The sequence below is a fragment of the Physella acuta genome, unplaced genomic scaffold (assembly GCF_028476545.2).
Source record: "Physella acuta isolate Inbredline_101_S28 unplaced genomic scaffold, ASM2847654v3 ptg000837l, whole genome shotgun sequence".
Lineage (NCBI taxonomy): Eukaryota > Metazoa > Mollusca > Gastropoda > Physidae > Physella > Physella acuta.
The window spans coordinates 192,400-220,097 of record NW_026732354.1 but is presented as its reverse complement, the minus strand read 5'-3'; the positions used below and the strand labels follow the sequence as shown (position 1 = coordinate 220,097).

Below are 27,698 nucleotides of genomic sequence, written 5' to 3'. Positions count from 1 at the left end.
TGTGTATGTCGGAGGAATTCTATATATGTTTTGTATCTCATGTTTCACTGTCTATGTTTTAGTATCAAAGTGTTTGATTGTGAGTTTGTAGATGAATCTATGTGTATCTGGTCTGTGTGTGGCTCGATTGTCAGGTAGGTATGTGTGTCGGTGACTGTATGCTATTTTACTAGTAACATAAAATATAGACATGAAAATCCATGAAATGTATTGAATCCATGCAATATGCAGGGATGGATTAATTTTTTTATTGTAAATAATGTAATTTCTATTTGTACCTCCCCATATATATATATATATATATATATATATATATATATATATATATATATATATATATATATATATATATATATATATATATATATATATATATATACTAGCTGTATCCCGTGCTCCGCCACGGTAAATCTTTTTTAAAATATACCAACTTGGGAACAGAACAAAAATAAACACAACACAAACGAACGCAAAAAAAAAAAAAACAACCACAAACGAAAAAAAAATTCATAAAAAACGTTTTAATAACAAGCTTTTATGTAATGATGCACTAAAAAGTAGAAAATAAATTATAGACTACTATTTAAATAACTATAAAGAAAAGCGTGGGTCACTTTAGTATCTATTGGATACCTTTACTAATGTTAAGGAAGACACCCACGCTTTTCTTTATAGTTATTTAAATAGTAGTCTATAATTTATTTTCTACTTTTTAGTGCATCATTACATAAAAGCTTGTTATTAAAACGTTTTTTATGAATTTTTTTTTTCAGTACTTTACATGTTTTATCTACAATAGAGTTACATGACTAAAAACCATTGCGCGCCTACTGAATATCACGTTCAGTAGGCGCGCAATGGTTTTTGAACGCAGCCATTACGTGGTCGTGATGGCGCAGCTATTGATGACGCGTGTGGTGTGGTTGGCTAGACATGCCTACTAATTCGGTCCAAATTTTAATTAATTCATAAAAAATCAATTAGGCATCCAATTAAGTCAAATTTAGTTTCAGATTGCATTGTCTTCATGTCTTGACCCACGTGCCAACTGTGAATCGTGTCGGTCAAGTAGAACTGTCCGAATTTTCACTCCTGCGTTTCCGTCTAGACAGACTGACGACTGACGACAGAGGAAGTGAGTTAAATAAAAGCTTGTAAAATCGAACACAACACTCATAACATAAACACAATTTAAATGCAATCATAAAGGCATATTACTCACAGTCAATCCCGTAGCGCCAAATCACGCCCTTTCCGAGTCCCGGCGGACGCGTCTGACACAGTGAATGACTACAAAACAGAGGCGTAGCGAACCTTTCCGGCGCCCGGGGACAAACTTTTGATTTGACCCTCCCTCAAACTTACGATTTGCACCCCCTTTACTCAAAATTTCAATTTCCACCCCACCCTCTTAAACTTTTGATTGGCATCCCCCTCAGACTTTCGATTTGCACCCCTCCCCCGCCCTAAAACTTTCGATTTCCACCCCCCCCCCCCGCAATTTTTTTTCCAACCCACTTTGGCGCCCCCTAAGGCCGGCACCCGGGGACATATGCCCCCCCCCCTCGCTACGCCTCTCCTATAAAACCCCAGCTTGTCCGCAAACCGAAAGATAGAATAATAATAAATAATATACAATAAATAATAGGCAATATTTAAAATATCCGTGTTTACCTACCATATCAATTCACGCATTTTTTTTCCAGTACTTTAAATTTTAAAAATTTACAATAGTTTCATAACTAAAAGCATTGCGCACCCAATGAACGTGATGACGCGTCTATAATGGTGCGGAATAGTTGATTAAAAATTAGAAGTAGTAAACAGTACATTCAGTGAATAAAATAAATAAAAGATTGCCTTTTATCAATCCATGCTCATTATAATTTTCTAACAATAATTTCCTCTTCCACATCTGCACAATTTGCATTCACATTTTGCTAATTATATTATTCCCACTATTATTCCGTCGTGCACTTTTGAATTCACACTTTTAGCGTGAGTTCAATTTATTTTTAAATTACCTCCTTTGGCAAAATTACTAAACAGTTTAGTTAGGTTTTTCTACCCTACTGATATTATGTTATTAAAATGTATCTACTTTTTCTGAGAATCTAAACGAAAACGATATTTGACATTGATCCTTTTAATATGTTTTAGCAATGTGCGTGTATTTAATATTTTCTTTACGTTATGCAAAAAAGTAAAAACAGTGGCAATTATAAAATAGCTCTATGCTGTTATATAAACAAACCCTACTCTAATACTTATATCGAGCCGACCCGCGGCGTATCATACGCCGCTATTTAGTTGTTTTATTTTCTACTTTTCAGTAATTCATAATTTGTGAATTCGACAGTACCAATGCTGCCACTGAAAATATTTGCTTTAAAACACTAACCCCCCCCCCCCCCCCCCCGCCCTTTCCCCCAACCCCTACCCTACACCCCCTCTCCCCCGTGAAAGCAGCCTCCTCTTAGTTACCTCGTGTAAGTTTAAAATCGTTTCAAACTAAATTATCTGCCCCTAATAGCCGTCAACAAACCCGGTTCTACAATTTGTAAACATTTAGAGTGAACCACAGCTCACCAGATCATGTGGGGGTGGGGTGGGGGTGGGGGGTGGTAGTGATAGTGATAGTGATAGAGAGGAAGAGAGGGGACTGCAAAGGCGCGCTTGCAGCTTGTTTTCTAATGGCTCCCAGAAGAGAATTATATATATAGAAGATAGATAAGACACTGCGGTGCACTGAAAAGCACAGTATGGTGCGATGTTTACTTTTATGGTTTCAAAATCTATAGCGATGACAGAAGGACTGACACACTACTTGCCCGCTTATATTATAGATATATAATATAATAATATATATATGGGGAGGTACAAATATAAATTACATTATTTACAATTAAAAAAATACTTAAAACTGGAAAATGAAAAGAGCACTTAACAGGAAATATACTCAAACTCTTTGTTCCAAGTTCAAATAAACATTACTTTCCCCCAACCCCTACCATACCCCCCCCCCCTCCGTGAAAGCAGCTTCCTCTTAGTTACCTCCTCTAAGTTTAAAATCTTATCAAACTAAATTATCTGCCCCTAATAGCCGTAACTAAACCCGGCTCTACGATTTGTAAACATTTAGAGTTAACACCGCTCACCAGACAATGTGTGTGTGTGTGTGGGGGGGGGGGTGAGGGTGGTAGTGATAGCGATAGAGAGAAAGAGAGGGGACTGTAAGGCGCGCTTGCAGCTTGTTTTCTAATGTCTCCCAGAAGAGAATTATGTATATAGATAATATAAAAACACATAGGACTATACAAAAAAAACCACAAGTCTTTCTAACTGTTTAAAAGTTGCATTTTACAATATTAATTCTAGAATGTACGATATTGAATGTCAGTCAATAAACATTTTAAACTGTAGAATTAAAAAAAAAACACTTGGTTTTTAGTATATATCAAAACAATCCTAATTTTAAAAAAAAACGAAAATTTAATAGGAATACATTTTAAAGGGAAACTACTCTAAATAATATTTTCTTTAGCAAGCTCTGTGTATTTACTGTATAATATTTGTATTAGTAGATCTAGATCAAGATTCTAGATATAGTGACATAGTGAATATAGATTTATAGATCTAGATAGTAGATAGGAGTAGATGATAGATACTAGACCTAGTAGTAACTAGATAGGCCTGCCCTATAGAATGTTTGTTAAAATCTTATTTTAGCGTCGTAAATTCGGCCAAAACTGGGTAAAATCTTAGTTTAGCGTCGTAAATTCCAAGAAACTCTGTGTGTTAGGGGCTGTTTAATGAACACCAACTTATGTAATCAAATTAAACGTCGCAAAAGCGTCAAAAAGGAAGTGCTTGTTGTTTTTTTTCCTATAAAATTAGCCTAACGGTCCGCGGTATCGGTACATGACGTCACGTGCGAGCGTTATCTCGGTGACCAAGCTTTTTACATTTCTTGACCCTTCTTAATATGTTCATATGTTTGCTCTGTAATAATGCATGCTGTTATTACTATCTTAAGAGCGACGTCATTTATAAGCGATCTAATATTGATTTGCTTACTGCAAATAAAGTGTTCAAAAGTTCGACCTCCCAACAATTGTTGTGGTCTTGGATGCACACTATTAAGTCTGAAAAGGTCTATTAGTCATTCATGTCAACTATATTTAAAAAAAAAGAAAAATTGCTATACAGGGGGTCATCCATAAATGACGTCACGCTTTTTTGACGATTTTTACCCCCCCCCCCTCCCCCTCCGTCACACGTCGTCACAAAAAGCCAGACACCCCCCCCCCTAAGATGACGTCACACCTTAGCCTACAACCCCTCTCAAAATTGCAGTTGAATTGTTTTTAAACAGCTGTGTTTTTCCAAAATCTTGTCTGAACTCTGTCAAAATAGAGTATTTTAATCAATTTTTATTATAATGTATTAAAACACTTTTCTAAAACGCAAAATAACGTCTAAAATTCGTTTTCTAACATTGCTTTTTTAAAATGCAAAAGTGTGACGTCGCACCATCTGACCCCCCCCCCCCCCTCATCACACAACGCCACAAAATTACGGACCCCCCCCCCCCCCCCCTACGAGTGTGACGTCATTTATGGACGACCCCCGGCATATATTACAACAATACAAAAAAATCATATTAAACCACGATATCAACACAAAAGACATGCAAATAGACAATTTTTTGTTTTTGAAACATGGCCGCTGCTTGTATTTACTCATTGTTGTCTCGAACGGGGTAGTTTAAAGTTAATTCCAGGATATTTATGACTGGTTTGGTCTTGGATTGTGATATGTTATTCAATTATCTGTTATATTATGTAAAATATGACATAAATATGGCCAAATGAAAGAAATATTCATTAGTTACCTTCATCGCACATTACTAGCTACGTTGGAATTTACGACGCTAAACTAAGATTTTACCGAATGTTTTAAAAAAAAATAATTTTAATTATTAATTAGTAATAGGCCAGGGGTCGGCAACCTGTGGCTCGCGAGCCGCATGCGGCTCTTTTGGTGTCCAGTTGCGGCTCTTCAACTCCATGCACAAATATTAATAATTATTTTATTTTCAAAACTCATAAAAAATATTTGTCTGCAAAACTCGGTAATAAACGATATAACAATAGATATAAACAATAAACATTCACTATTGTATTATAATATTTAGTTACTCCCGATCTCAATGTACTTCCTATTACATTGTTTATTCCGAATTGAAACATTTATCTTCATAGTGCATATCACAAAGAAACTAAACCAGCTCAGTGGCGTAGCCAGGATCGTCTCAAGGGGGGGTTCCAATTTTTACCCGGGGACAAACTTTCGATTTGCACCCCCCCCTCAAACTTTCGATTTGCACCCCCCTCCCTCAAACTTTCGATTTGCACCCCCCCCCTCAAACTTTCGATTTGCACCCCCCCCCCCCCTCAAACTTTCGATTTGCACCCCCCCCCTCAAACTTTCGATTTGCACCCCCCTCATACTTTTTATATATACCGAGGGGTCTATGGGGGGGGGGGGTTATGACCCCCCCTGCCTACGCCACTGAACCAGCTAATAATTAGTGTAAAACTGAAAGGAAAACCCTGACTATGTCTTGCTTGAAGAAGTGGTTTGTTTCGAAAAAAAATACTTTTTTGTTGAATACATGGTGAGCGGTAAATTACTAAATTACGAAAAATCTGAAAAAATATCGTTATGAAACCAATGCTACGATTCAATCACTTCAGCATCAATATAAACAAAATGAAGGATGTTTTCACTGAGAGATTTGAGAAATTCAAAACAAATGCAAGTACTCTGACTTACATAGTAGATCCTCTCAACACAAATTCAAATGAGATTATTTCATTGTTTAAAGCTATTTATTTAAAATTACAAATATAATATATTTGTTTAGGTTTATATATATATATATATATATAGCCTATATATATATATATATAATCCTAAACAAATATACTATTGACATAAAAATGTTAGTGGCTCTTTAAAAACCGGGTAATGTTGTAAATTGTAACTTTTGGCTCTTATGTCTCAAAAGGTTGCCGACCCCTGTAATAGGCCTTTCATATTTCATATGCTGGTAAATTAGGCCTAGTGGTAATCTATCGTTTTGGGTACGTAAAATCGCCCGCGGCTATTTATGTACGAAAACGTTACCTCATTGTCAAGGCTTTAATAGAAGTATATTGTCATATGTTTGTGTCAAATATTATAGATAAATGAATAATAAACCTAAATCAATAGCTAAATATATCGATAGGGGCCAGAAATTAACTTTAAACAGCAGTGTCTGAGAGCAAGATTTGCTATATAAACAGCAGTCATTTGTAAAATAGAGTGGCTTCCCCCTGAATCTGGCGCTATAAGCTTATAAAAATAAAACTTAGACAAGATGGCTGCTATAGTAAATGAGCATGGTTGCATCTGTTGGAAACATCGCTAGTCTTCATTTATTACGGAAAAGTTTTAATTCAAGTGTTTAAAAACAGGTACATAAATGAATAAAGGAAACATTTTTTAAAACATAAATCCTCCTCAAAATGTGAAATAATTATTAAAATTCAAGGAGTCACCTGTTTTTCACATTACAAATCGCAGGCGATAGTACGTACCCAAAACGATAGATTACCCATATGCTTAATACTTAATACTTATATTACTTATAGTTCATGTTTCATATCTGATAACTGCTCTTAAAACATCGATTTTTTTCCAAAATCTTGTCTGAACTCTGTCAAAATAGAGTATTTTAATCAATTCCTATTGCACTTTATTAAAACAGTTTTCTTGAACTCAAAATAACGTCTTAAATTTGTTTTCTAACATTGCTTTATATAATGCAAAAGTGTGACGTCGCACCATCTGAACCCCCCTCTCCCTCGTCACACTCCGTCACAAAATTACGTAACCCCACTCCCCCCTACAAATGTGACATGTGACGTCATTTAAGAACGACCCCCATAGCAGCCTAAATTCAGATTCTTCAGATTCTTATATTACTTTTAAAAATGCATTTGTGTGTGGCTCAGTTTCTTTACTTAATTACTTAGTTTATGGTATCAATTATAAATATATTTTATTTTTACAATTTAGTTTGGCTTGTAATCATATTTGTTTTTTTTTTCCTTTTAGCTTTAGTCATCAATTTACCAGATAAAAATTATACAGAATGGATGAGGAAGCTGATTTTAAAACTTTGCCAAGCCTATTCGAGCTTCTACAGGAATGCAATAAGGAAATAAAATCAGAATTATCCCCTAACATAACTTTAGCTGACATAAAGCCTGATGTAAAAACATCTTTAATAACTTTAGAGGAAGTAAAACCAGATGTATCTCCAGCTTTAGAAAAAATGAAAGTAGGTGTATCAACACCATTTACAACAGATAACATTGAACTGGATTTAGGAACATCATGTATAGCTTTAGAGGACTCAAAACCAGATGTTTCAATTTTACTATCCACTTTTAATGACATTAAATCAAATGTATCTCCAACTTTAGAAAATATGAAAATAGATGTATCAACATCAATTACTACTGATAACATTGAATCTGATTTAGGAACAGCGTGTATGGCTTTAGAGGACTTAAAACAAGATTTATCAACTTCTTTTTCAACTATTGATTATACAAAATTAGATGTTTCTCCATCATTTTCAACATTTGAAAACATGAAAGAAGATAAATCAACATTGTTTTCAAACTCCGAAGAAGGAAAGCCAATTTCATCATTCAAGAGTGAAAACCAAAATAGTTTTGATGAACAAATACAACCTCTACCACATTTAACTACTTGTGGAGAAAATATCCCACGTATTGAATCAGATATTTGGACTGAATTAAAAGAACTTAAGATTTTGCTCACCCATTCAAATAATATTTTATCTTCAAATGTTCCCCTAATTCATAAGGGAACGGAAACCGATCAGTGTAGTGAATGTGAAAAATTTGCCTGCATGGACCATATCGTGTCAAATTTGGAAAAAACTGAGAACTCAGATGAAGAGGCTGTACGTTCAGAAATCTGTAACCATGTTAAAGAGCATATAAAAAAAAACACAGGTGAGAAACAACATAAGGCTGTTTCTTTACTGCAAAACACAATTCATCAAAAAGATATGCAACACAAATTTGACTCAAGTCATGAAAAGATATCTGAGAAAGTTGTCTTGTCTACACATAATACAGCTCAGTTTGTTAATAAGCTGCATCAGTGTGACATTTGTCACAGAAAGTTTTCTTGTAAAGCTTTTTTATCCACACATAAAAGAAATATTCATTCTGAACATCAAAAGTTAACCCACCAAGCTAATTTAGAATTACATAAACAAATTCATTCTGGCCAAAAACAACATGAATGTGACATTTGTCTTAAAAAGTTTTCACACCAACCTAGTTTAGCCAGACATAAAAAACTACATTCTGGACATAAACCATATGAATGTGACATTTGTCATAAAACATTTTCTCGGAAAGCTTACTTATTATCACATGAAAACACTCATTCTGTAGATAAACAATATGAATGTGACATTTGCCACAAAAAGATAGCATGCAAGTCTAGTTTGGTCATACATAAAAGAATTCATTCTAGTCATAAACCTTTTGAATGTGACATTTGTCATAAAACATTTTCTCAGAAAGCTAACTTAATATCTCATAAAAAAATTCATTCTGAAGATCAAGCATATGAATGTGACATTTGTCACAAAAAGTTTCTTTACCAGTCAAGTTTAGTCATACATAAAAGAATTCATTCTGGTGAAAAACCTTATGAATGTATTATTTGTCATAAAAAGTATTCTCAGAAAAGTACTTTAGTGTCACATCAAAATATTCATTTTGGAAATAAATCATATGAATGTGACATTTGTCACCAAAAGTTTTTTTACCAGTCATATTTAGCCACACATAAAAAATTTCTTTGTGGCCAAAAACCTTATGAATGTGACATTTGTCACAAAAAGCTTCTTAGCCAGTCTAGTTTAGCCACTCATAAAAAAATTCATTCTGGAGATAAACCATATGAATGTGACATTTGTCACAAAAAGTTTCTTTACCAGTCAAGTTTAGTCAAACATAAAGTAATTCATTCTGACCAAAAACAATGTCAATATGAATGTGACATTTGTCACAAAAAGTTATCAAACAAGTCTGATTTAGGCAGACATAAAAGAATTCATTCTGGCGAAAAAATATATGAATGTGACATTTGTCATAAAAAGTTTTCTAGGAAAAGTTCTTTAGTATCACATGGAAATTATTTTCATTCTGGAGAGAAACCTTATGAATGTGTTATTTGTCATAGAAAGTATTTTCAGAAACGTTCTTTAGTATTACATGAAAAAGTTCATTCTGGCAAAAAACCATATGAATGTGACATTTGTCAAAAAAAGTTTCTTGACAAGTCGAATTTAGCCGCACATAAAAAAATTCATTCTGGTCTAAAGCCTCATGAATGTGACATTTGTCACAAAAAGTTTCCTTACCTTTCTAAATTAGCCTATCATAAAAGAATTCATTCTGGCCATAAACCGTATGAATGTGACATTTGTCATAAAATGTTCACTCAGAAAACATATTTAGTATCACATAAGAAAATTCATTCTGGAGAAAAACCCTATGAATGTGACATTTGTCACAAAAAGATAGCATACAAGTCTAATTTAGCTCAACATAAAAAAATTCACTCTAGTTAAATACCACATGAAAGTGACATTTGTCATAGAAAGTATTCTGAGAAAACTTTCTTTAGTATCACATGAAAAAATTCAATAGGCAGATAAATCTTATGAATGTGACATTTGTCAAAAAAAAAAGGTTCTATGCCAGTCTAGTTTAGCCACACATAAAAAAATTCATTCTGGAGATAAACCAAATGAATGTGACATTTGTCACAAATTGTTTCTTTACCAGTCAAGTTTAGTCAAACATAAAATAATTCATTCTGGCCAAAAACAATGTGAATTTGAATGTGACATTTGTCACAAAAAGTTATCATACAAGTCTGATTTAGTCATACATAAAAGAATTCATTCTAGCGAAAAGCCATATCATTCTAGCGAAAAGCCATATGAATTTGACATTTGTCATAAAAAAATGTTCTCAAAAAGCTCACTTATTATCACATGAAAACACTCATTCTGTAGATAAACAATATGAATGTGACATTTGCCACAAAAAGATAGCTGACAAGTCTAGTTTAGTCATGCATACAAGAATTCATTCTGGTCATAAACCTTATGAATGTGACATTTGTGATAAAACATTCTCAGAAATCTCACTTATTATCACATGAAAAAACTCATTCTGTAAATAAGCAATATTAATGTGACATTTGTCACAAAAAGTTTCTTTACAAGTATAGTTTAGCCATACATAAAAAAATCATTCTGGCTAAAAAGAATTTGAATATGAATGAGACATTTGTCACAAAAAGACAGCATACAAGTCTGTTTGAGCAATACATACAAGAATTAATTCTGACAAAAACCCATAAGAATGCGACATTTGTCACAAAAAGTTTTCTCAGAAAGTTCATTTATTGTAACACGTAAAAACCACTTCAATCTGACATTTGTCATTGAAATTTTGCCCAGATAATGAATCTTTTTTTCATTAATTAGTTAACCAACCTTTTCCTTTTATTGTTTAGCATTTATGATATTGTTCATTATTAGATTCCATTAAATTTTATAATAGGGTATCTTGTTATTAGAATATGCAATAGCTTGTGCATAAATGGAGGTTTCATTACATGAAGTTGGCATGGGGGAATGGGGTGGTGTGGGGGGTAAAGCATATGTTTTTTGGACAGTTACCATTTTTATGAAAAATTAATTCTAATAGCCTAATGTCCTGATCATGTACTTTTGTGCCAATACAAAGAACACAGTGTATATTTCTTTAAACCATTATTGAGATATTGTATTAAATTGCATTGTGTTGCATTAAGTTTTACATATTTAAAAAAAGGAGAAAATAAATTATAGACTACTATTTAAATAACTATAAAAAAAAGCGTAGGTCTCTTCCTAAATATTAGTAAAGATATCCAATAGATACTAAAGTGTCCCACGCTTTTCTTTATAGTTATTTAAATAGTAGTCTACGTTTTAGTGCATTAGTACATAAAAGTTTGTTATTAAAACGTTTTTCATGATTTATTTTTTGTTGTGTTTTGTTATATTGTGTTTTGTTGTTTCTACAGAGTCACAACTTAAATATTTGGACCTTATGTATTGTTTGGTGGGGTTTAACATGGCAGGATCAGTAGATGGGGCATGAAAGAGATGAATATACTATTTGTAGAACCGACTTCTGGGCTAGTATACATTATGTTTATCTAAAAACCACAATAGTATATTTTATATTCTAAACTATTTTATCTAAATGAATACACAGATATAGTGGCTCTTATGTTTAGAGGTCATGACCCACCTATATCAGTATAATAAAGTTAGTCTAAAGACAGTTTTCTTGTAATTACATTACTTTAAAACATATTTCACCACAGTTTATTTATCTTGCAATATAGACATAAATTCTTATATTTCTATATCAGTAGCAACACCTCCTTCCAACCCCTTTTCTTTTTATCTTAAAATTCAAATCTACAAAACCTAATGATTGAGAGAATGTATTTTAAACTGTTTTATCTGAATATTGCACAGTATATTGGCTAGTTATAGTAGTAAGCAAAGTTTAAGATGGGATTTGTTACAGATAACATGAAATAGAAAAAGAGAATCAAAGCATGGGACCAGCTAAAAAAATTTTAAATCAAATTAAATAGAATATATTTTGGTGTGTTTATTTTTATATTTATATATTGGCTGGGATTTTAGGGCCTTTTAAAAACATTGATTCTGACTCTAAATTTGCTTAAAGATTGAATTTGGTATTATATATTTCAGTCATGTAAGTTGCATTGAAATTTTTTTTGGATCCAGTAGTGGACCTAAAACAGAAAATTCAACATTAGTGATCTAAGGTTGTTTTTGGAATTGTACACATTTTCATTGTTTTTCTTTGTTGAAAATCTTATTTTTATTGTACCAGGTGTACTTATTGAAAATGTTCAAATAAAAGTTTAGATTTTTATATAATATTTATAAGGTAATATATGTTTGCTTTTGTCAGTTGTATCTGACCCTTGCCCCACCAAGTGATCTATTTCTAGATTATGGTGTTAGGTAATTTACATTTTACTTTGTTGAAAACCTTTTATTTTTTCATAAGGCCATTTGCAGTGGTTGAAATTTTGTTCAAATAAAAGTTTTTACTTTTCTGTAACATTTATAAGTTCATATCAATATGTAACTTGTTTCCTCTGTCTTCCTGTCCATCTGTCTTTCGTCATAGTCCGAAACTGCTGAGCAAAATTTCGAACACTTCTGATTGATTCGTTTCAAACTTGGAGTGGTGGCCATGACCCGATGACAATGCAATCTGTCATCAAATTTTACTAAATAATTACCTATGTTCTAAGCCAATACGAACCTGTCATGACAGCCAAAATAACTATGATGTCAGCCAGTATTTACCTGTGACATCAGCCAGTACTTACCTGTGATGTTAGCTAGTATTTATCTATGAAGAATCCTAAGCCAATACTGACCTGTGATGTTAGCTAGTATTTACCTATGATGTAGCCTGAGCCATTACTTACCTGTAATGTGAGCCCCTACTTACCTGTGATTCACGTGCTATCTCAACCTCTGATAACATACAATGATGTCAGCCATTATTTATCTATCGAGTGTTAGAAGCTAGTAACTACATATACGCTCCGGTCTCTTTTCTTCATTTTATTCTGTTTTCGGAATTTCTTCGACTGTTCTCTTTGTGAGTAACAGGCAGGTGAACCTAGATAATAATTATGTAACATTTAGGGGTAATTGGGACGGGGTGGTCGGATAGTAGAGCACACGACAGCCTACCTGCAAGTCTCGAGCTCAAATCATCTGCTCGGGGTATTGGGACGTAATAGACTCCAGGCAGCTCTGAAGGATACCTGAATCACGTTACGAAAAGTACAGGCAGGTGTGTACACAACTCCTTCATATGCCAAGAACACAGAAAAAGATTAACTGTATCTTTGATCTTTTGGCCGCATATGCCCGAACGTGTGAGTTTAAGAAAAAGAATTTTAAAAATAAATTTAAAAATTACCATTTAAATATTTTTTTTAAAATATTTTTTGAAACATTTTTCTAATTTCGCGGTCTATGTGTAGTGGCACATACATACGTCTTCGGGGAAATAACTTTGGCACCATATAGTGTTCTACTCATTTGACTCTTTCTCGTATAAATAAAAGCAAAAAGTTAAAGAAATGAAGGCTAACGATAGTTGTCTTGTTTACAGAGGGGGGGGGGGGGGGGGGCGGGAGGGGGGGGACATATGTCCCCGGGCGCCGACCTGAGGGGGGGGCGCCAAATTGAAAGTTTGATGGGGGGGGGCAAATAAAAAGTTTGAGGGGGGGGGGCGTGCAAATCGAAAGTTTGTCCCCGGGTGCCGGGAAGGGTCGCTACGCCTCTGCTTGTTTACACTTAAAAACATGTTTATTGTTAATACAATCATACAAGCAGTCACAGTAAGAGTATGGCATCAGGAGTGGAATCCTGTAATGTTTGGTCTTAGAAAGTTTAAAGAAAGGTATAAAGTAAACTGGGGATAATCGCAACTTTGAAGTAGTTGTAATAGATAAGATACACCGTGTTGCGTTGCTCCAAAGACATGATAAACTTGGCCACCTCCTCGCAAAATATTTTCACAGGATATGAAATCTTCAGAGATATATGGAGAACTTGATACGGACCTTCGTTGAAAATAATGTTAGATGTTTTAAATGTATTACCTATTTGAACAAGAAAAATAAAGGCTTATTCGAATGTAGAAACACAGTTTTACTTATACAACCGGTAAAGTGTTTATAGTTGTGACAAGAACGCAATAAACAATGACGTCACAAGCCACATGTTTACACTATGGAAAAACTCAAAACTAATCGCGTCATCTTCCAATTTTAGAATATAAAGAGATTAACTATTACGTTCAAATTTGATTTAGATCTAGATTTTATAAATCTACGTACCAAGACGTACGCTATGAAATATATACAATTTTCTCGGTCAAACTAATAGAAATTACTTTAAAAAGCAACATAATGGCCATTGAATAGCCGGATTTTTAACGGAATCATTTACGTATCTTAATCAGTGTGTGGATTTAATTTGATGTTCTGTTGACTAATAATGTATAGCCGTTAATTTGGTTTTAATTTTTCTAGTAGGTATTGGTAGCCTATGTTAATGTTATTGTTAATGTGTCCGTTTTTTTTTAGCTATTTAGTTATTTCTTTGCTTTGTCACTAACATTGTTTAATGTGTAGTAAGGCACATTGCGTTTTGACCAGAAACTATTTTATAAAATATTTTTCTCAAACATTTTAACATTAAAAATATATAGGCCTATAATTCACGTGTAACGGGTACCGACGGCTATTAAGTTTGATATTTAGCTACATCACTTACTCAGTTACTGAAGCAATAAACACGCTTGTTAAGTGATCCACTGAGACAAAATAACTTAAACGGAAAATCCTCTTCTCTGTTGGGTTATTGGCAGCAGTGTTCGCTGTCAACAGTTGTCTCCGCTCTGGTGAGTTTAATAGTTTAAAATCATAATACATTTAATTTTTCTCTAACTATTGTTTTACTTTTGGCCTTTTGCCTCAACATATCAAATTATTAAGTTGCAATTCAACATAAGATCTTTAAAAAATATGATTTATGAATTCAAATTCCTACACTTATCTTTCATTTTTATTTTAAAATTACCTTTTAAATAAGTCGTTGCGCTGTTACTTCATAAATTAACAACAGACACTTGAGAGTATGGGCTACTAGTGATAAACCTAGATTTGCACGACTGTATTGCATTATGTAATAGAATATGAATACTGAAAGTTTCTGATTACAATGAATATTTATTGTTTCAAGCCGAAAATCGAAATGAATTTTTTTATTGTGTATTACAGGAAAAGTTGAGATACCTAAGAATAGTGCTTCAGCAGACACGGTTGGTTTATAAAGTGAATAATGGACACGTTTTTAGCGCTTGTCTATAAAAAATAAAGTCTGTTGGTTCGTGTGCGTATGTCGGAAGGATTCTATGTGTGCTTTGTATCTCATGTTTCCCTGTATATGTTTCAGTATCAAAGTGTTTGATTGTGAGTGTGTAGATGAATCTATGTGTATCTGGTCAGTGTTTCTTCCAGACTTTTTTCTCCGGGGGGGGCACTTGAAATCTTCGGGGGGGGGCGGTAAACTTTCTTCGGGGGGGCGGACACTGTTAAAAGTATATATTTTCTATATAAATTATATAAATTTCATTTCGTTCGGGGGGGCGGTAAAAATTTTTCGGGGGGGCTTCGGCCCCCCCGAAGAGATGCCTGGAAGAAACTCTGTATCTGGTCTGTGTGTGGCTCGATTGTCAGGTATGTATGTGTGTCGGTGAATGTATGTGAGTGTGATCTTTTTGTCTGTGATGTGTGAGATAAAAACAGAACAGAACCAAATGGATCCAAAACTGAACCAATCTAACGCCCATCTCTTTGTTTCATGTTACTTTGTTTTTATTGCAAAAAGGTTTATTAGGTAATTTTAAATAATGAAAACATGTTTTTATTTTTCGTAGTCCTAAGCTTTTAGGCCAAACACTATCGTCTCTACCCCTCCCCCCCATTCTGATTGTATGCTAATTTACTAGTAATATAAAATATAGACAAGAAAATCCGTGAAATGTATTGAATCCATGCAATATGCAGGGACGGATTAAGCTTGAGAGAGGCCCCGGGCTAAAAATGTTGGGGGCCCCCATTTGTTCATATATATATATATATATATATATATGGGGAGGTACAAATAGAAATGACATTATTTACAATAAAGAAAATAAATACTTAAAACTGGAAAATGAAAAGAGCACTTAACAGGAATATACTCAAACTGTTTAGCAATGTTCAAAGTTCAAATAAACACTAGGGCCCTATATTATAAAAACACATAGACTAGGCCTAAACAAAACAAAAACACAAGTCTTTCTAACTGTTTAAAAGTTGCATTTTACAATATTAATTCTAGAATGTACGATATTGAATGTCAGTGAATAAACATTTTAAAGTGTAGAATTTAAAAAGAAACACTTGGTTTTTAGTATATATCAAAACAATCCTAATTAAACAAACGAAAATTTAATAGGCATACATTTTAAAGGGAAACTACTCTAAATTATATTTTCTTTAACAAGCCCTGTACTGTATATTATTAATGGACACGAGCGAGAAAAGTCTCAAAGGTATTTGAAAGGTGTATAAATTCATTTAAAAATCATGCACAGCGTAGTTACAATTAATATGGTTATAAAATCCTGTCTGTCTGGTTTTTTTCGGACTTTACTAAAGATTGGATGTATTTGATGTTTATAATATTTTCGGTAACTAAATAAAAATTTAAAAAAAAGCAAAAACAATTTGGTTTTCACGTGTAATGGCGACATAAACAATGGCATCCTGCTATTGGATAGGCCGCCATTGATTTTATTGTACACATTGTAAGCTAAAAATAGAAAACTAGGTCATGGGGTTTTAAATTTGCATACTTATTTAAAAACTTGATCTGCAAAGTTTTGTAAACAAATAGTTATCGATCACTAAGTTACTGTACAGCCAATCAATATTTGTCTTACGAAAGTGAAACATCCGGTTATAACTTAGGCTTGATGAAAATAAATAGAAATGTAGCCTTAAACTCAACAAATTATTTTCAAGTTCTCTGGATTTGCAACTTTTATAGCATTTATTCTAAAAATATAAAATTTCTAAATTAATTTTAGGCTTAAGTTTTTATTTTTTTATTTTTTTTACGGTCTAAATCTAAAAAGCACGTTTTTATTCCATGACAACAACATTATGGAAGGAATCTCGTCAACTCGCTCGCCTCCATCATTAGTATTAGATCTAGTTGATCAAGATTCTAGATCTATATTCTAGATCTAACTAAAGTACAACAGATAGATCGATAGGCTATATTTTTATATTTTTAAAATAATTTTGTAACTATACAAATTAGTTTTAGAGCTAGACTATAATATAGAGATCTATATATATTATATTAATTATTAGGCCTATTAATATTATATAGGCCTAGATCTAGACTATAGAGTACTATAGACTATAGATCTAGGCCTATTAACTATTAGTATTAGCCCCATAGGACGCCATCGTGAAGCCATAGCGGCATAGGACATAGGTTACTATCAGAATTATCATTAGAATTTTTAGAACACCTGCAGTGACTTTAAATTAAACGCTTTTACTAAAGAAAAAAAATAAATTTTATTTGTTCCTATTTTTACTGCATTTAGAATCTAAAATCTAAAACTTAGGCCTATTACTATTATAAATATTTTAAATTTGAATTTTTTGTAATCACTTATCTTTTACTTTTAAGTTTTAATCATTATCACATACACAACTGCTAATAAAATAATAAATACCCCTTATGCCCTTAGTAGGGCCTACTAATTTATGTAGCCAATATAATGTAGATACCCATATTAGTAATTTTATAATATTAGGCCTTTGTGATGAACTAACTTTTTTTTAGATCACTTCTTCAAACCACCTTAGTCTAATCGTAGTTTAATTCCAGGGAGACGCAGATTTTAGTTTCATTAATGTTTTAAAACTACATTAATTTACAGTTAATTTGATGCTAATTTTAATCATCAGAATTAATTTACAACTTAGAAAATTATCTTTGAAAATTTTTTTTACTATTAAATGTAGATCTAAATGATGCTATGACTGACATGGTGTGTTCATTTTTAAGGAGTGTTAGATGCGATAGTTTGTTCTGCACAAGTGTGTCTTTTGTGTTAGAGTTCTTCCCCACTGAAATATACAGCAGACTTAGTCTTGTCTGTTGCCTTAATCAAGGCCAAGGTATTATTTTTGGTTAATTTTTCTATTAATGAAAATTATTAATTTATTATGGCAGGGCATTTAATTTCCTGTCATCAAACAAAGTAAATAATAATAAATTGTTTTTATGCAACAAGACATTATTTCTTACAATATCTTCCTCTACCAAGGCAACAGCTTAAAAAAAGTAGGACAAGCAACAGCTAGAATCTATATAGGCCTACTCTATACTCTATAGCTTTATAGGCAATTCATTAAAACATGAAGCATTTCAACATCAAAAATTGTGTTTACCCTCCCAAACATAATAAATCATTATAATTTAGTTTACTTTGTAATCTTAAGTGTTTTTTTTTAATTTTTAGCTTAGTCATTAATTTACCAGTTTAAAATGTATCCAGAATGGAAGTGGAAGCTGATTATAAAACTTTGCTGAGCTCATTAGCTATCTAAAACTAATCATTTTTATTGTTAAATAGGATAAATAGTTTATAGATCTATCTATTATAAATCAGATTTCATATTTGTATGCTTACTTTAATGCTAAAATAGAAAAAAAAAATACTAGCCTTTAATCTTTCAATTAATATTTTTTTAACAATTTTAAGAATTTAGAAATCAAAACAAATTTCTTTCTTAACAAAAACAAAACTAGGAGTGTTGTACAGACTTTTTGAAATTAAATTTATCCTTTTAAATGACATTTGCAAAATTTTTATTCACACACATCTACTAAAATAAAAAATAATATTCTTTACTAAAGTCTAGATCTATATTATAATGTAGACAGCCAGATAAGTAATGTTTTTACATTGTGAGAAGATATTTGTTTTTAGCTCTCTGCATCAAAGTGCTCTTAGCCTCATCACATCTTAAAACCTTCCTTAGTCTCAACATACTATAATACTTGTACTCTCCTTAGCCTCATCACATCTTAAAACCTTCCTTAGTCTCAACATACCATAATACTTGTACTCTCCTTAGCCTCATCACATCTTAAAACCTTCCTTAGTCTCAACATACCATAATACTTGTACTCTCCTTAGCCTCATCACATCTTAAAACCTTCCTTGGTCTCAACATACCATAATACTTGTACTCTCCTTAGCCTTATCACATCTTAATGCCCTACTAGCTCAAGAAGTCAATCACAAAAATTTTACTGAGCACAGTAACATTGAGTGTATTAGTCAATTTCTGTTACAATTAACAAAAAGTCTTTAAAAATGCAGTATACCGGCCTCAATTCAGATTCTTTTATTACTTTTAAAAATGCATTAGTGTATGGCCTCAGTTTCTTTACTTAATTACTTAGTTTATGGTTTCAATTATAAATATATTTTATTTTTATAATTTAGTTTGGCTTGTAGTCATAATTGGTTTTTTTTTTTTTTTTTTTTTTTAGCTTTAGTCATCAATTTACCAGATAAAAATTATACAGAATGGATGAGGAAGCTGATTTTAAAACATTGCCGAGCCAATTCGAGTTCCTACAGGAATGCAATAAAGAAATAAAATCAGAATTTTCACCTGACATAAAGCCTGATGTAGTAACATCTAAAATAACTTTAGAAGAAGTAAAACCAGATGTATCAATTTCATTATCCGCTTTTAATGACATTAAATCAGATGTATCTCCAGCTTTAGAAAATATGAAAGTAGATGTATCAACATCATTTACAACTGATAACATTGAATCGGATTTAGGAATATCGTGTATGGCTTTAGAGGACTTAAAACCAGATGTATCGACTTCTTTTTCGACTACTGATTACACAAAATTAGATGTTTCTCCATCATTTTCAACATTTGACAACATGAAAGAAGATAAATCAACATTGTTTTCAAACTCCGAAGAAGGAAAGCCAATTTCATCATTCAAGAGTGAAAACCAAAATAGTTTTGATGAACAAATACAACCTCTACCACATTTAACTACTTGTGAAGAAAAAATCCCATGTATTGAATCAAATATTTGGACTGAATTAAAAGAACTTAAGATTTTGCTCACCCATTCAAATAATATTTTATCTTCAAATGTTCCCCTAATTCATAAGGGAACGGAAACCAATCAGTGTAGTGAATGTAAAAAATTTGCCTGCATGGACCACATCGTTTCGAATTTGGAAAAAACTGAGAACGCAGATGAAGAGGCTGTATGTTCAGAAAGCTGTAACCATGTTAAAGAGCATATAAAAAAAAACACAGGTGAGAAACAACATAAGCCTGTTTCTTTACTGCAAAACACAATTCATCAAAAAGATATGCAACACAAATTTGACTCAAGTCGTGAAAAGATTCCTAAGAAAGTTGTCTCGTCAAAGCATAACAAAGCTCAGTTTGTTAATAAGCTGCATCAGTGTGACATTTGTCACAAAAAGTTTTCTTGTAAAGCTTTTTTATCCACACATAAAAGAAATATTCATTCTGAACATAAAAAGTTAACCCAACAAGCTAATTTAAAGTTACATAAACAAATCCATTCTGGCCAAAAACAACATAAATGTGACATTTGTCACAAAAAGTTTTCACACCGAACTAGTTTAGCCAAACATAAAAAACTACATTCTGGACTTAAACCATATGAATGTGACATTTGTCATAAAACATTTTCTCTTAAAGGTAACTTATTATCACATGAAAAAATCCATTCTGTAGATAAACAATATGAATGTAACATTTGTCACAAAAAGATTACTCGCAAGACTAATTTAGTCATACATAAAAGAATTCATTCTGGTCATAAACCTTATGAATGTGTTATTTGTCAAAAAAAGTTTACTCAGAAAGGTGCTTTAGTATCACATGAAAATGTTCATTTTGGAGATAAATTGTATGAATGTGACATTTGTCACAAAAAGTTTCTCCACCAGTCGAATTTAGCCACACATAAAAAAATTCATTCTGGAGATAAACCATATGAATGTGACATTTGTCACAAAAAGTTTCTTTACAAGTCGAATTTAGCCACACATAAAACAATTCATTCTGGAGATAAACCATATGAATGTGACATTTGTCACAAAAAGTTTCTTTACAAGTCTAAATTAGCCGAACATAAAAAAATTAGTTGTGGCCAAAAACCTTATGAATGTGACATTTGCCACAAAAAGATAGCATGCAAGTTTAGTTTAGTCAGACATAAAATAATTCATTCTGGCCAAAAACAATGTCAATTTGAATGTGACATTTGTCACAAAAAGTTATCATACAAGTCTGATTTAGGCAGACATAAAAGAATTCATTCTGGCGAAAAAATATATGAATGTGACATTTGTCACAAAAAGCTTCTTCGCCAGTCTAGTTTAGCCACACATACAAAAATTCATTCTGGAGATCAACCATATGAATGTGACATTTGTCACAAAAAGTTTCTTTACCAGTCAAGTTTATTCAAACATAAAATAATTCATTCTGGCCAAAAACAATGTGAATTTGAATGTGACATTTGTCACAAAAAGTTATCAAGCAAGTCTAATTTAGTCATACATAAAAGAATTCATTCTGGTCATGAACCTTATGAATGTGACATTTGTCACAAAAAGTTTCTCCATCAGTCTAGTTTAGCCATACATAAAAAAATTCATTCTGGAGATAAATTCTATGAATGTGACATTTGTCACAAAAAGATGGCATACAAGTCTAGTTTAGCTAGACATAAAAAAATACATTCTGGTTAAAAAGCACATAAATGTGACATTTGTCATAGAAAGTATTCTCAGAAAACTTCTTTAGTATCACATGAAAAAATTCATTCGGCAGATAAACCTTAAGAATATGACATTTGTCACAAAAAGTTTCTTTAGAAGTATAGTTTAGCCATACATAAAAAAATCATTCTGGCTAAAAAGCATTTGAATATGAATGAGACATTTGTCACAAAAAGACAGCATACAAGTCTGGTTTAGCAATACATACAAGAATTAATTTTTGAGAAAAACAATATGAATGAAGCATTTGTCACAAAAAGTTTTCTCAGAAAGTTTACTTGAATGTGACATTGGCCATTGAAGTTTTGCCCAGATAATGAATCTTTTTTTTCAAGTTAACAAACCCTGTCCTTTTATTGTTTAGCATTTATGATATTGTACATTATTAGATTCCATTAAAGTCAAGCACATGTTCACTGGGCAGTTACCATTTTGTTAGTATTTTTATAAAAAATTAATTCTAATAGCCTAATGTCCTGATCATGTACTTTTGTACCAAAACAAAGAACACAATGTGTATTTTTTTAAAATCAGTATTGAGATATTGTATTGAATTACATTGTGTTGCATTAAGTTTTACATATTTTTTGTGTTATTTTTATGTGTAGTGTTTTTTGTTTAGTTTTGTTATATTGTATTTGTTGTTTCTACAGAGTTATAACTTAAATATTTGGACCTTATGGTGGGGTTTAACATGGCAGGATCAGTAGATGGGGCATGAAAGAGATGAATATACTATTTGTAGAACCGACTTCTGGGCTAGTATACATTATGTTTTTCTAAAAACCACAATAGTATATTTTATATTCTAAACTATTTTATCTAAATGAATACACAGATATAGTGGCTCTTATGTTTAGAGGTCATGACCCACCTATATCAGTATAATAAAGTTAGTCTAAAGACAGTTTTCTTGTAATTACATTACTTCAAAACATATTTCACCGCAGTTTATCTTGCAATATAGACATAAATTCTTATATTTCTATATCAGTAGCAATGCCTGCTTCCAACCCCTTTTCTTTTTATCTTAAAATTCAAACCTACAAAACCTAATGATTAAGAGAATGTATTTTAAACTGTTTTATCTGAATATTGCCCAGTATATTGGCTAGTTATAGTAGTAAGCAAAGTTTAAGATGGGATTTGTTACAGATAACATGAAATAGAAAAAGAGAATGAAAGCATGGGACCAGTTAAAATTTTTTTTAAATCAAATTAAATAGAATAATTTTGGTGTGTTTATTTTTATATTTATATATTGGCTTGGATTTTAGGGCCTTTTAAAAAACATTGATTCTGACTCTAAATTTGCTTAAATATTGAATTTTGTATTTTATATTTCAGTCATGTAAGTTGCATTGAAATTTTTTTTGGATCCAGTAGTGGATCTAAAACAGAAAATTCAACATTAGTGATCTAAGGTTGTTTTTTGGAACTGTACACATTTTCATTGTTTTTCTTTGTTGAAAATCTTATTTTTATTGTACCAGGTGTACTTATTGAAAATGTTCAAATAAAAGTTTAGACTTTTATATTACATTTATAAGGTAATATGTTTTTTTTGGTCTGTTGTATCTGACCCTTGCCCCACCAAGTGATCTATTTCTAGATTATTGTGTTGGGAAATTTACATATTATGGTTGTTTCACTTTGTTGAAAACCTTTTATTTTTTCATAAGGCCATTTGTAGGGGTTGAAATTTTGTTCAAATAAAAGTTTTTACTTTTCTGTAACATTTATAAGTTCATATTAATATATAACTTGTTTCCTCTGTCTTCCTGTCCGTCTGTCTTTTGTCATAGTCCGAAACTGCCGAGCAAAATTTCGAACACTTCTGATTGATTCGTTTCAAACTTGGAGTGGTGGCCATGACTCGATGACAATGCAATCTGTCATCAAATTTTACTAAATAATTACCTATGTTGTAAGCCAATACGAACCTGTGATGTCAGCCAATACTTACCTGTGATGTCAGCTAGTAATTACCTTTGATGTCAGCCAATACTTACCTGTAATGTCAGCTAGTAATTACCTTTGATGTCAGCCACTACTTACCTGTGATTCACGTTCGATCTTAACCACTGATAACATGCTATGATGTCAGCCAGTATTTATCTTTGATGTCAGCCAATACTTACCTGTGATTCACGTTCGATCTTAACCACTGATAACATGCTATGATGTCAGCCAGTATTTATCTTTGATGTCAGCCAATACTTACCTGTGATTCACGTTCGATCTTAACCACTGATAACATACTACGATGTCAGCCAGTATTTATCGAGTGTTAGGAGCTAGTAACTACACACCCCCTCCGGTCTATTTTCGTGATTTTTACTTTCTCGTATATACGTAGTATAGAGAAAGTATTGTAATCGTGCAAAAAAAAAAATCGAGATTTTTACAAATCTCGACGTTTTACACCTCACTGATACGGAAAAACATAATTTTGCAATCTTGTCCGTATGTCTGTGTGTGTGTGTGTCTGTGTGTCTGTCTGTCCGTGTGTAAACACGATAACTTGAGTACCGTTACAGCTAGGTTGATGAAATTTCATATATAAGTATTTTATCAAAATCGTAGATCCGTATCAACTTTTGAGCGATTTCCGATAACCGGAAGTGGTACTTTTCCTACTTTGAATTTTTTAAAAGCCTATAACTTGAGTACTATTTCAGATAGATAAATGAAATTTCACATGTAAGTAAAAGATCTAATTCTCTACCTTCTGTTAAATTTTGAGTAATTTCCGTAGACTGGAAGTAGTAATTTACGCTACTTCCGATTTCTCAAAAACCTAATGTAAATTTTAAAAGTACTTATAATATTGCGCACTATTATGCGCTTTTTTTTATTTGCGTTCACTTGGTGTGCAATTAATTTGTCTACGAGATTTTATTCTATTTTTAAAACTTTAAGTATTTAAAATGGATTAAAAATCATGTCTATAGCCCGAGTTTCCATCCCCTGTTATTTTATATAAGAATATTCGAGAAAGTTTAGGGGAGATCACTCCCGGTTTATTTTTTTTATGTTCTTTGATTGTTTTCTTTGTGAGTTACAGACAGATACACAATGATAATTATTATGTAATAGTTAGGGGTAATTGGGACGGCATGGTCGGGTAGTAAAGCACTCGACTTCTTATCTGCTCGAGGTTGTGGGACGTACTCGAATCCAGGCAGCTCTGCTCGAGGTTGTGGGACGTACTCGAATCCAGGCAGCTCTGCTCGAGGTTGTGGGACGTACTCGAATCCAGGCAGCTCTGCTCGAGGTTGTGGGACGTACTAGAATCCAGACAGCTCTGCTCGAGGTTGTGGGACGTACTAGAATCCAGACAGCTCTGAAGGATACCTGAATCTCGTTACTGAAGTACCGGCAGGTGTGTACACAACTTCTTCATACGCCAAGAACACAGAAAAAGATTTTAAATGCATCGTTTGATCTATTGACCGCATATACCCGAACGTGTGACTTTAACTTAAGGAAAAGAATTTTTAAAATAAAGAATTTAAAAATTACCATTAAAATATTTTTAAAGAAAACAAACTTTTATTTTGGAAGCATTTTTCTAATTTCGCATTCTATGTGTAGTAGGAAATAACTCTGGCGCCGTTTAGTTTTGCACATTTGACTCATTCTCGCATAAATAACTGCAAAAGGCAAAGAAATGAAGGCTAACGATAGTTGTCTTGTTTACACTTTAAAACATGTTTATTGTTAACGCGATCATACAAGCAGTTACAGTAGGAGAATGGCATCAGGAGTATACGTTGTGATGTTTGGTCTTAGAAAGTTTAAAGAAAGGTATAATTTATACCTTTCTTTAAACTTTCTTAAATTTATAAAGAATAAAGTGAATTGGGAATGATCGCAACTTTGAAGTAATAGCTAAGATACAGCGTGTTGCGTTACTTCAAAGACATGATAAACTTGGCCACGTCATCGTGTGCTTTGGTAGACGTCGTCGGGTAGTCTGCTACAATGCTGAAAAACGCGTGAGGGACGCCCTCGTAGTTCACTTCTTTGACCTTGACCCCGGCATCTCGCATTTTCTTGGCAAAGGCCACGGCCCAGTCTTTCGAGGGATCAAGGTCGGCGGTGAGGACCAACGTAGGGGGAGACGACTGGAGGTTTTTCCTGGCTGACGGGTTGACCCTCGGGTTGGTGGCTGCCCCGGGGATGTGGGGCACGAACACATCAAACATGGCGTCCATCGAGAGAGTGTTGAATGCCGGGATGTCGCGGAACTCGTCAAACGAGGGCAGGTTGCAGGTGAGGTCAGTGACCGGGTACACCAGCACCTGGAAGGCCACGCCCTGCACGTCATTCAACACACTGCACGTGATCTGCCCGCCTGCACTGTCCCCGCCCACACCGACCTTGCTATTTTTAGACCCGCCTACGAGTTCCTTGTTTTCCAAGACCCATTTCGTTACAGTCAAACAGTCGTCAAACGGCGCCAAGGGATTTTCTGGACAAGGCAACAAACGGTAGTCCACTAATACCATTACAGCCTTTGTTTTATTCGCAAGAGACTTCATACAGCAATCAAAGCTAGGCGGGCTTACAATCACCAAACCACCGCCGTGAAAGTAAATAAATATAACCGGATCTTTCGGACAGTCGCTCGGCTTGTAGACTATTATCGGAATTCCGGCCTTGACCTCTGAACTTGGTACCTTCAATGTCCTCACGGTTCCGTCAAATGGGATGACGTAATCGCCATCGCGGCACAGGACGGGAACATTCTCCCTCGCTTTCTCCAGTGAGGTCATGTGGAAGGGCTGTAGACCGAGGTCCATGATGCGCTGGGTGCTGGCCAGAGTCTCAGGGTGGAGCGTGTATTTCCCGGACCACCATCGCCAGGCGTCTTCAGCGGTTGTGGCCGTCTTGTCCTGGCGATTAACAAACTGTAAATCATCTGAGACGGGATAATTTTCTCATATAATGTGCTTGGGGGTGGAAGGGGGGCTTGAAATTTCTAGGATTCTCACTAAAAATTTCCAGGGGTAAAGGTGAGGGGGGGGGGGGAAGGGTTAGACTTCAGACAGTCCAAGCGTGTCAATCGGAGGGGGGGGGTACATGAACACCACCCTTTCCATTCTAACAACATAGAAAAATAAAGGGGAGAGAATGTATCGTATAAAACGCAACATAAAATTTAGAATATCACCAGTTAAGACATTCCGCCCAAAAATTGCTCCAAATAGACTGAATCAAAATTTAACAAATGCAATGTGACTGAGACCCACGAATGCAGATTTCTCATTTTTCAGACTTTAACCTACATAACAGAAAAAAAAATTCTCATTTGTATGTGTCAGATTCTAAGACCGTCATTATTTTTTATTATCAACAATCCACAACAAAGGAAAACAATACCTCACAATTGATTTGTTAATTAAGTATGCGATATGTTACACAGCGTTAATAAATCTGCTTTATGTAAACAAATGTACAAATATTTCTTTAAAAAGTTCAAGGCGTTTTTCTTTACGAGGCGAATCACTGTACTTAAATTGGGTCGCACTTTAAGTCGACGATGAGTTCACACCCAGGAGCATTCTTATTCCCTAATGTAAGAGATGCTAGATGTAAAGTAAATATATTTACCATTTTATTCCTTTAGAATAGCAAGAGAAGTAAAAGTTGTAGACGTTCCATAGTGGCTAGGTCTGGTGACTGAACTTAAGTGACTTAGCGAGGTTGATAAGAGAAGATTGCTGGGTGTTGTTGATAGCGAGTTGGGGTTAAGTTGGGTTGCTAGAGGTGATACAGGGACGTGGTGACACAGGAGATGGTGATACATGATAGAAGATGAACGTGGTGATACGTAAGAAAAGATGGACGTGGTGATACATGAGAAAAGATGGAATTGGTGATACATTAGAAAAGATAAACGTGGTGATACAGGAAGGTGGCGATACATGAGAAAATATTTACGTGGCGATACAT

At 33.4% G+C, this 27,698-nt stretch overlaps 3 protein-coding genes across 10 annotated transcripts; 2 read left to right on the top strand and 1 right to left on the bottom strand.

Annotated features, from left to right (window-relative positions):
- The first annotated feature begins 3,587 nt into the window (after nt 1–3,587).
- On the top strand, nt 3,588–12,409 carry LOC131951896 (zinc finger protein 271). 6 transcript variants are annotated; one of them, XM_059314321.1, is made up of 3 exons: nt 3,588–3,707; nt 6,372–6,524; nt 7,168–12,409. In XM_059314321.1, exon 3 carries the CDS (start codon nt 7,205–7,207, stop codon nt 9,734–9,736), a length of 2,532 nt encoding a protein of 843 aa, XP_059170304.1. In that variant the 5' UTR covers nt 3,588–3,707; nt 6,372–6,524; nt 7,168–7,204; the 3' UTR covers nt 9,737–12,409. The 6 variants fall into 6 exon arrangements, with proteins under 6 accessions (XP_059170304.1, XP_059170308.1, XP_059170307.1 ...); XM_059314325.1 differs by lacking the exon at nt 6,372–6,524 and having other exon boundaries at nt 3,598–3,616; XM_059314324.1 differs by lacking the exons at nt 3,588–3,707; nt 6,372–6,524 and adding an exon at nt 3,724–3,753.
- A 2,197-nt stretch (nt 12,410–14,606) lies between these two features.
- Nucleotides 14,607–23,487, top strand: LOC131951897 (zinc finger protein 260-like). 3 transcript variants are annotated; one of them, XM_059314326.1, is made up of 3 exons: nt 17,055–17,105; nt 17,936–18,048; nt 19,433–23,487. In XM_059314326.1, the coding sequence occupies exon 3, from the start codon at nt 19,470–19,472 to the stop codon at nt 21,705–21,707; it is 2,238 nt and encodes a 745-aa protein (XP_059170309.1). In that variant the 5' UTR covers nt 17,055–17,105; nt 17,936–18,048; nt 19,433–19,469; the 3' UTR covers nt 21,708–23,487. The 3 variants fall into 3 exon arrangements, with proteins under 3 accessions (XP_059170311.1, XP_059170310.1, XP_059170309.1); XM_059314328.1 differs by lacking the exons at nt 17,055–17,105; nt 17,936–18,048 and adding an exon at nt 14,607–14,702; XM_059314327.1 differs by lacking the exon at nt 17,936–18,048 and having other exon boundaries at nt 17,049–17,105.
- A 1,985-nt stretch (nt 23,488–25,472) lies between these two features.
- Nucleotides 25,473–27,423, bottom strand: LOC131951920 (carboxylesterase NlhH-like). Its single transcript, XM_059314359.1, has 2 exons — nt 27,357–27,423; nt 25,473–26,638 (listed from the first exon to the last, which is right to left on the bottom strand). Exons 1-2 carry the CDS (start codon nt 27,357–27,359, stop codon nt 25,652–25,654), a joined length of 990 nt encoding a protein of 329 aa, XP_059170342.1. The 5' UTR covers nt 27,360–27,423; the 3' UTR covers nt 25,473–25,651.
- Nucleotides 27,424–27,698: the final 275 nt, after the last annotated feature.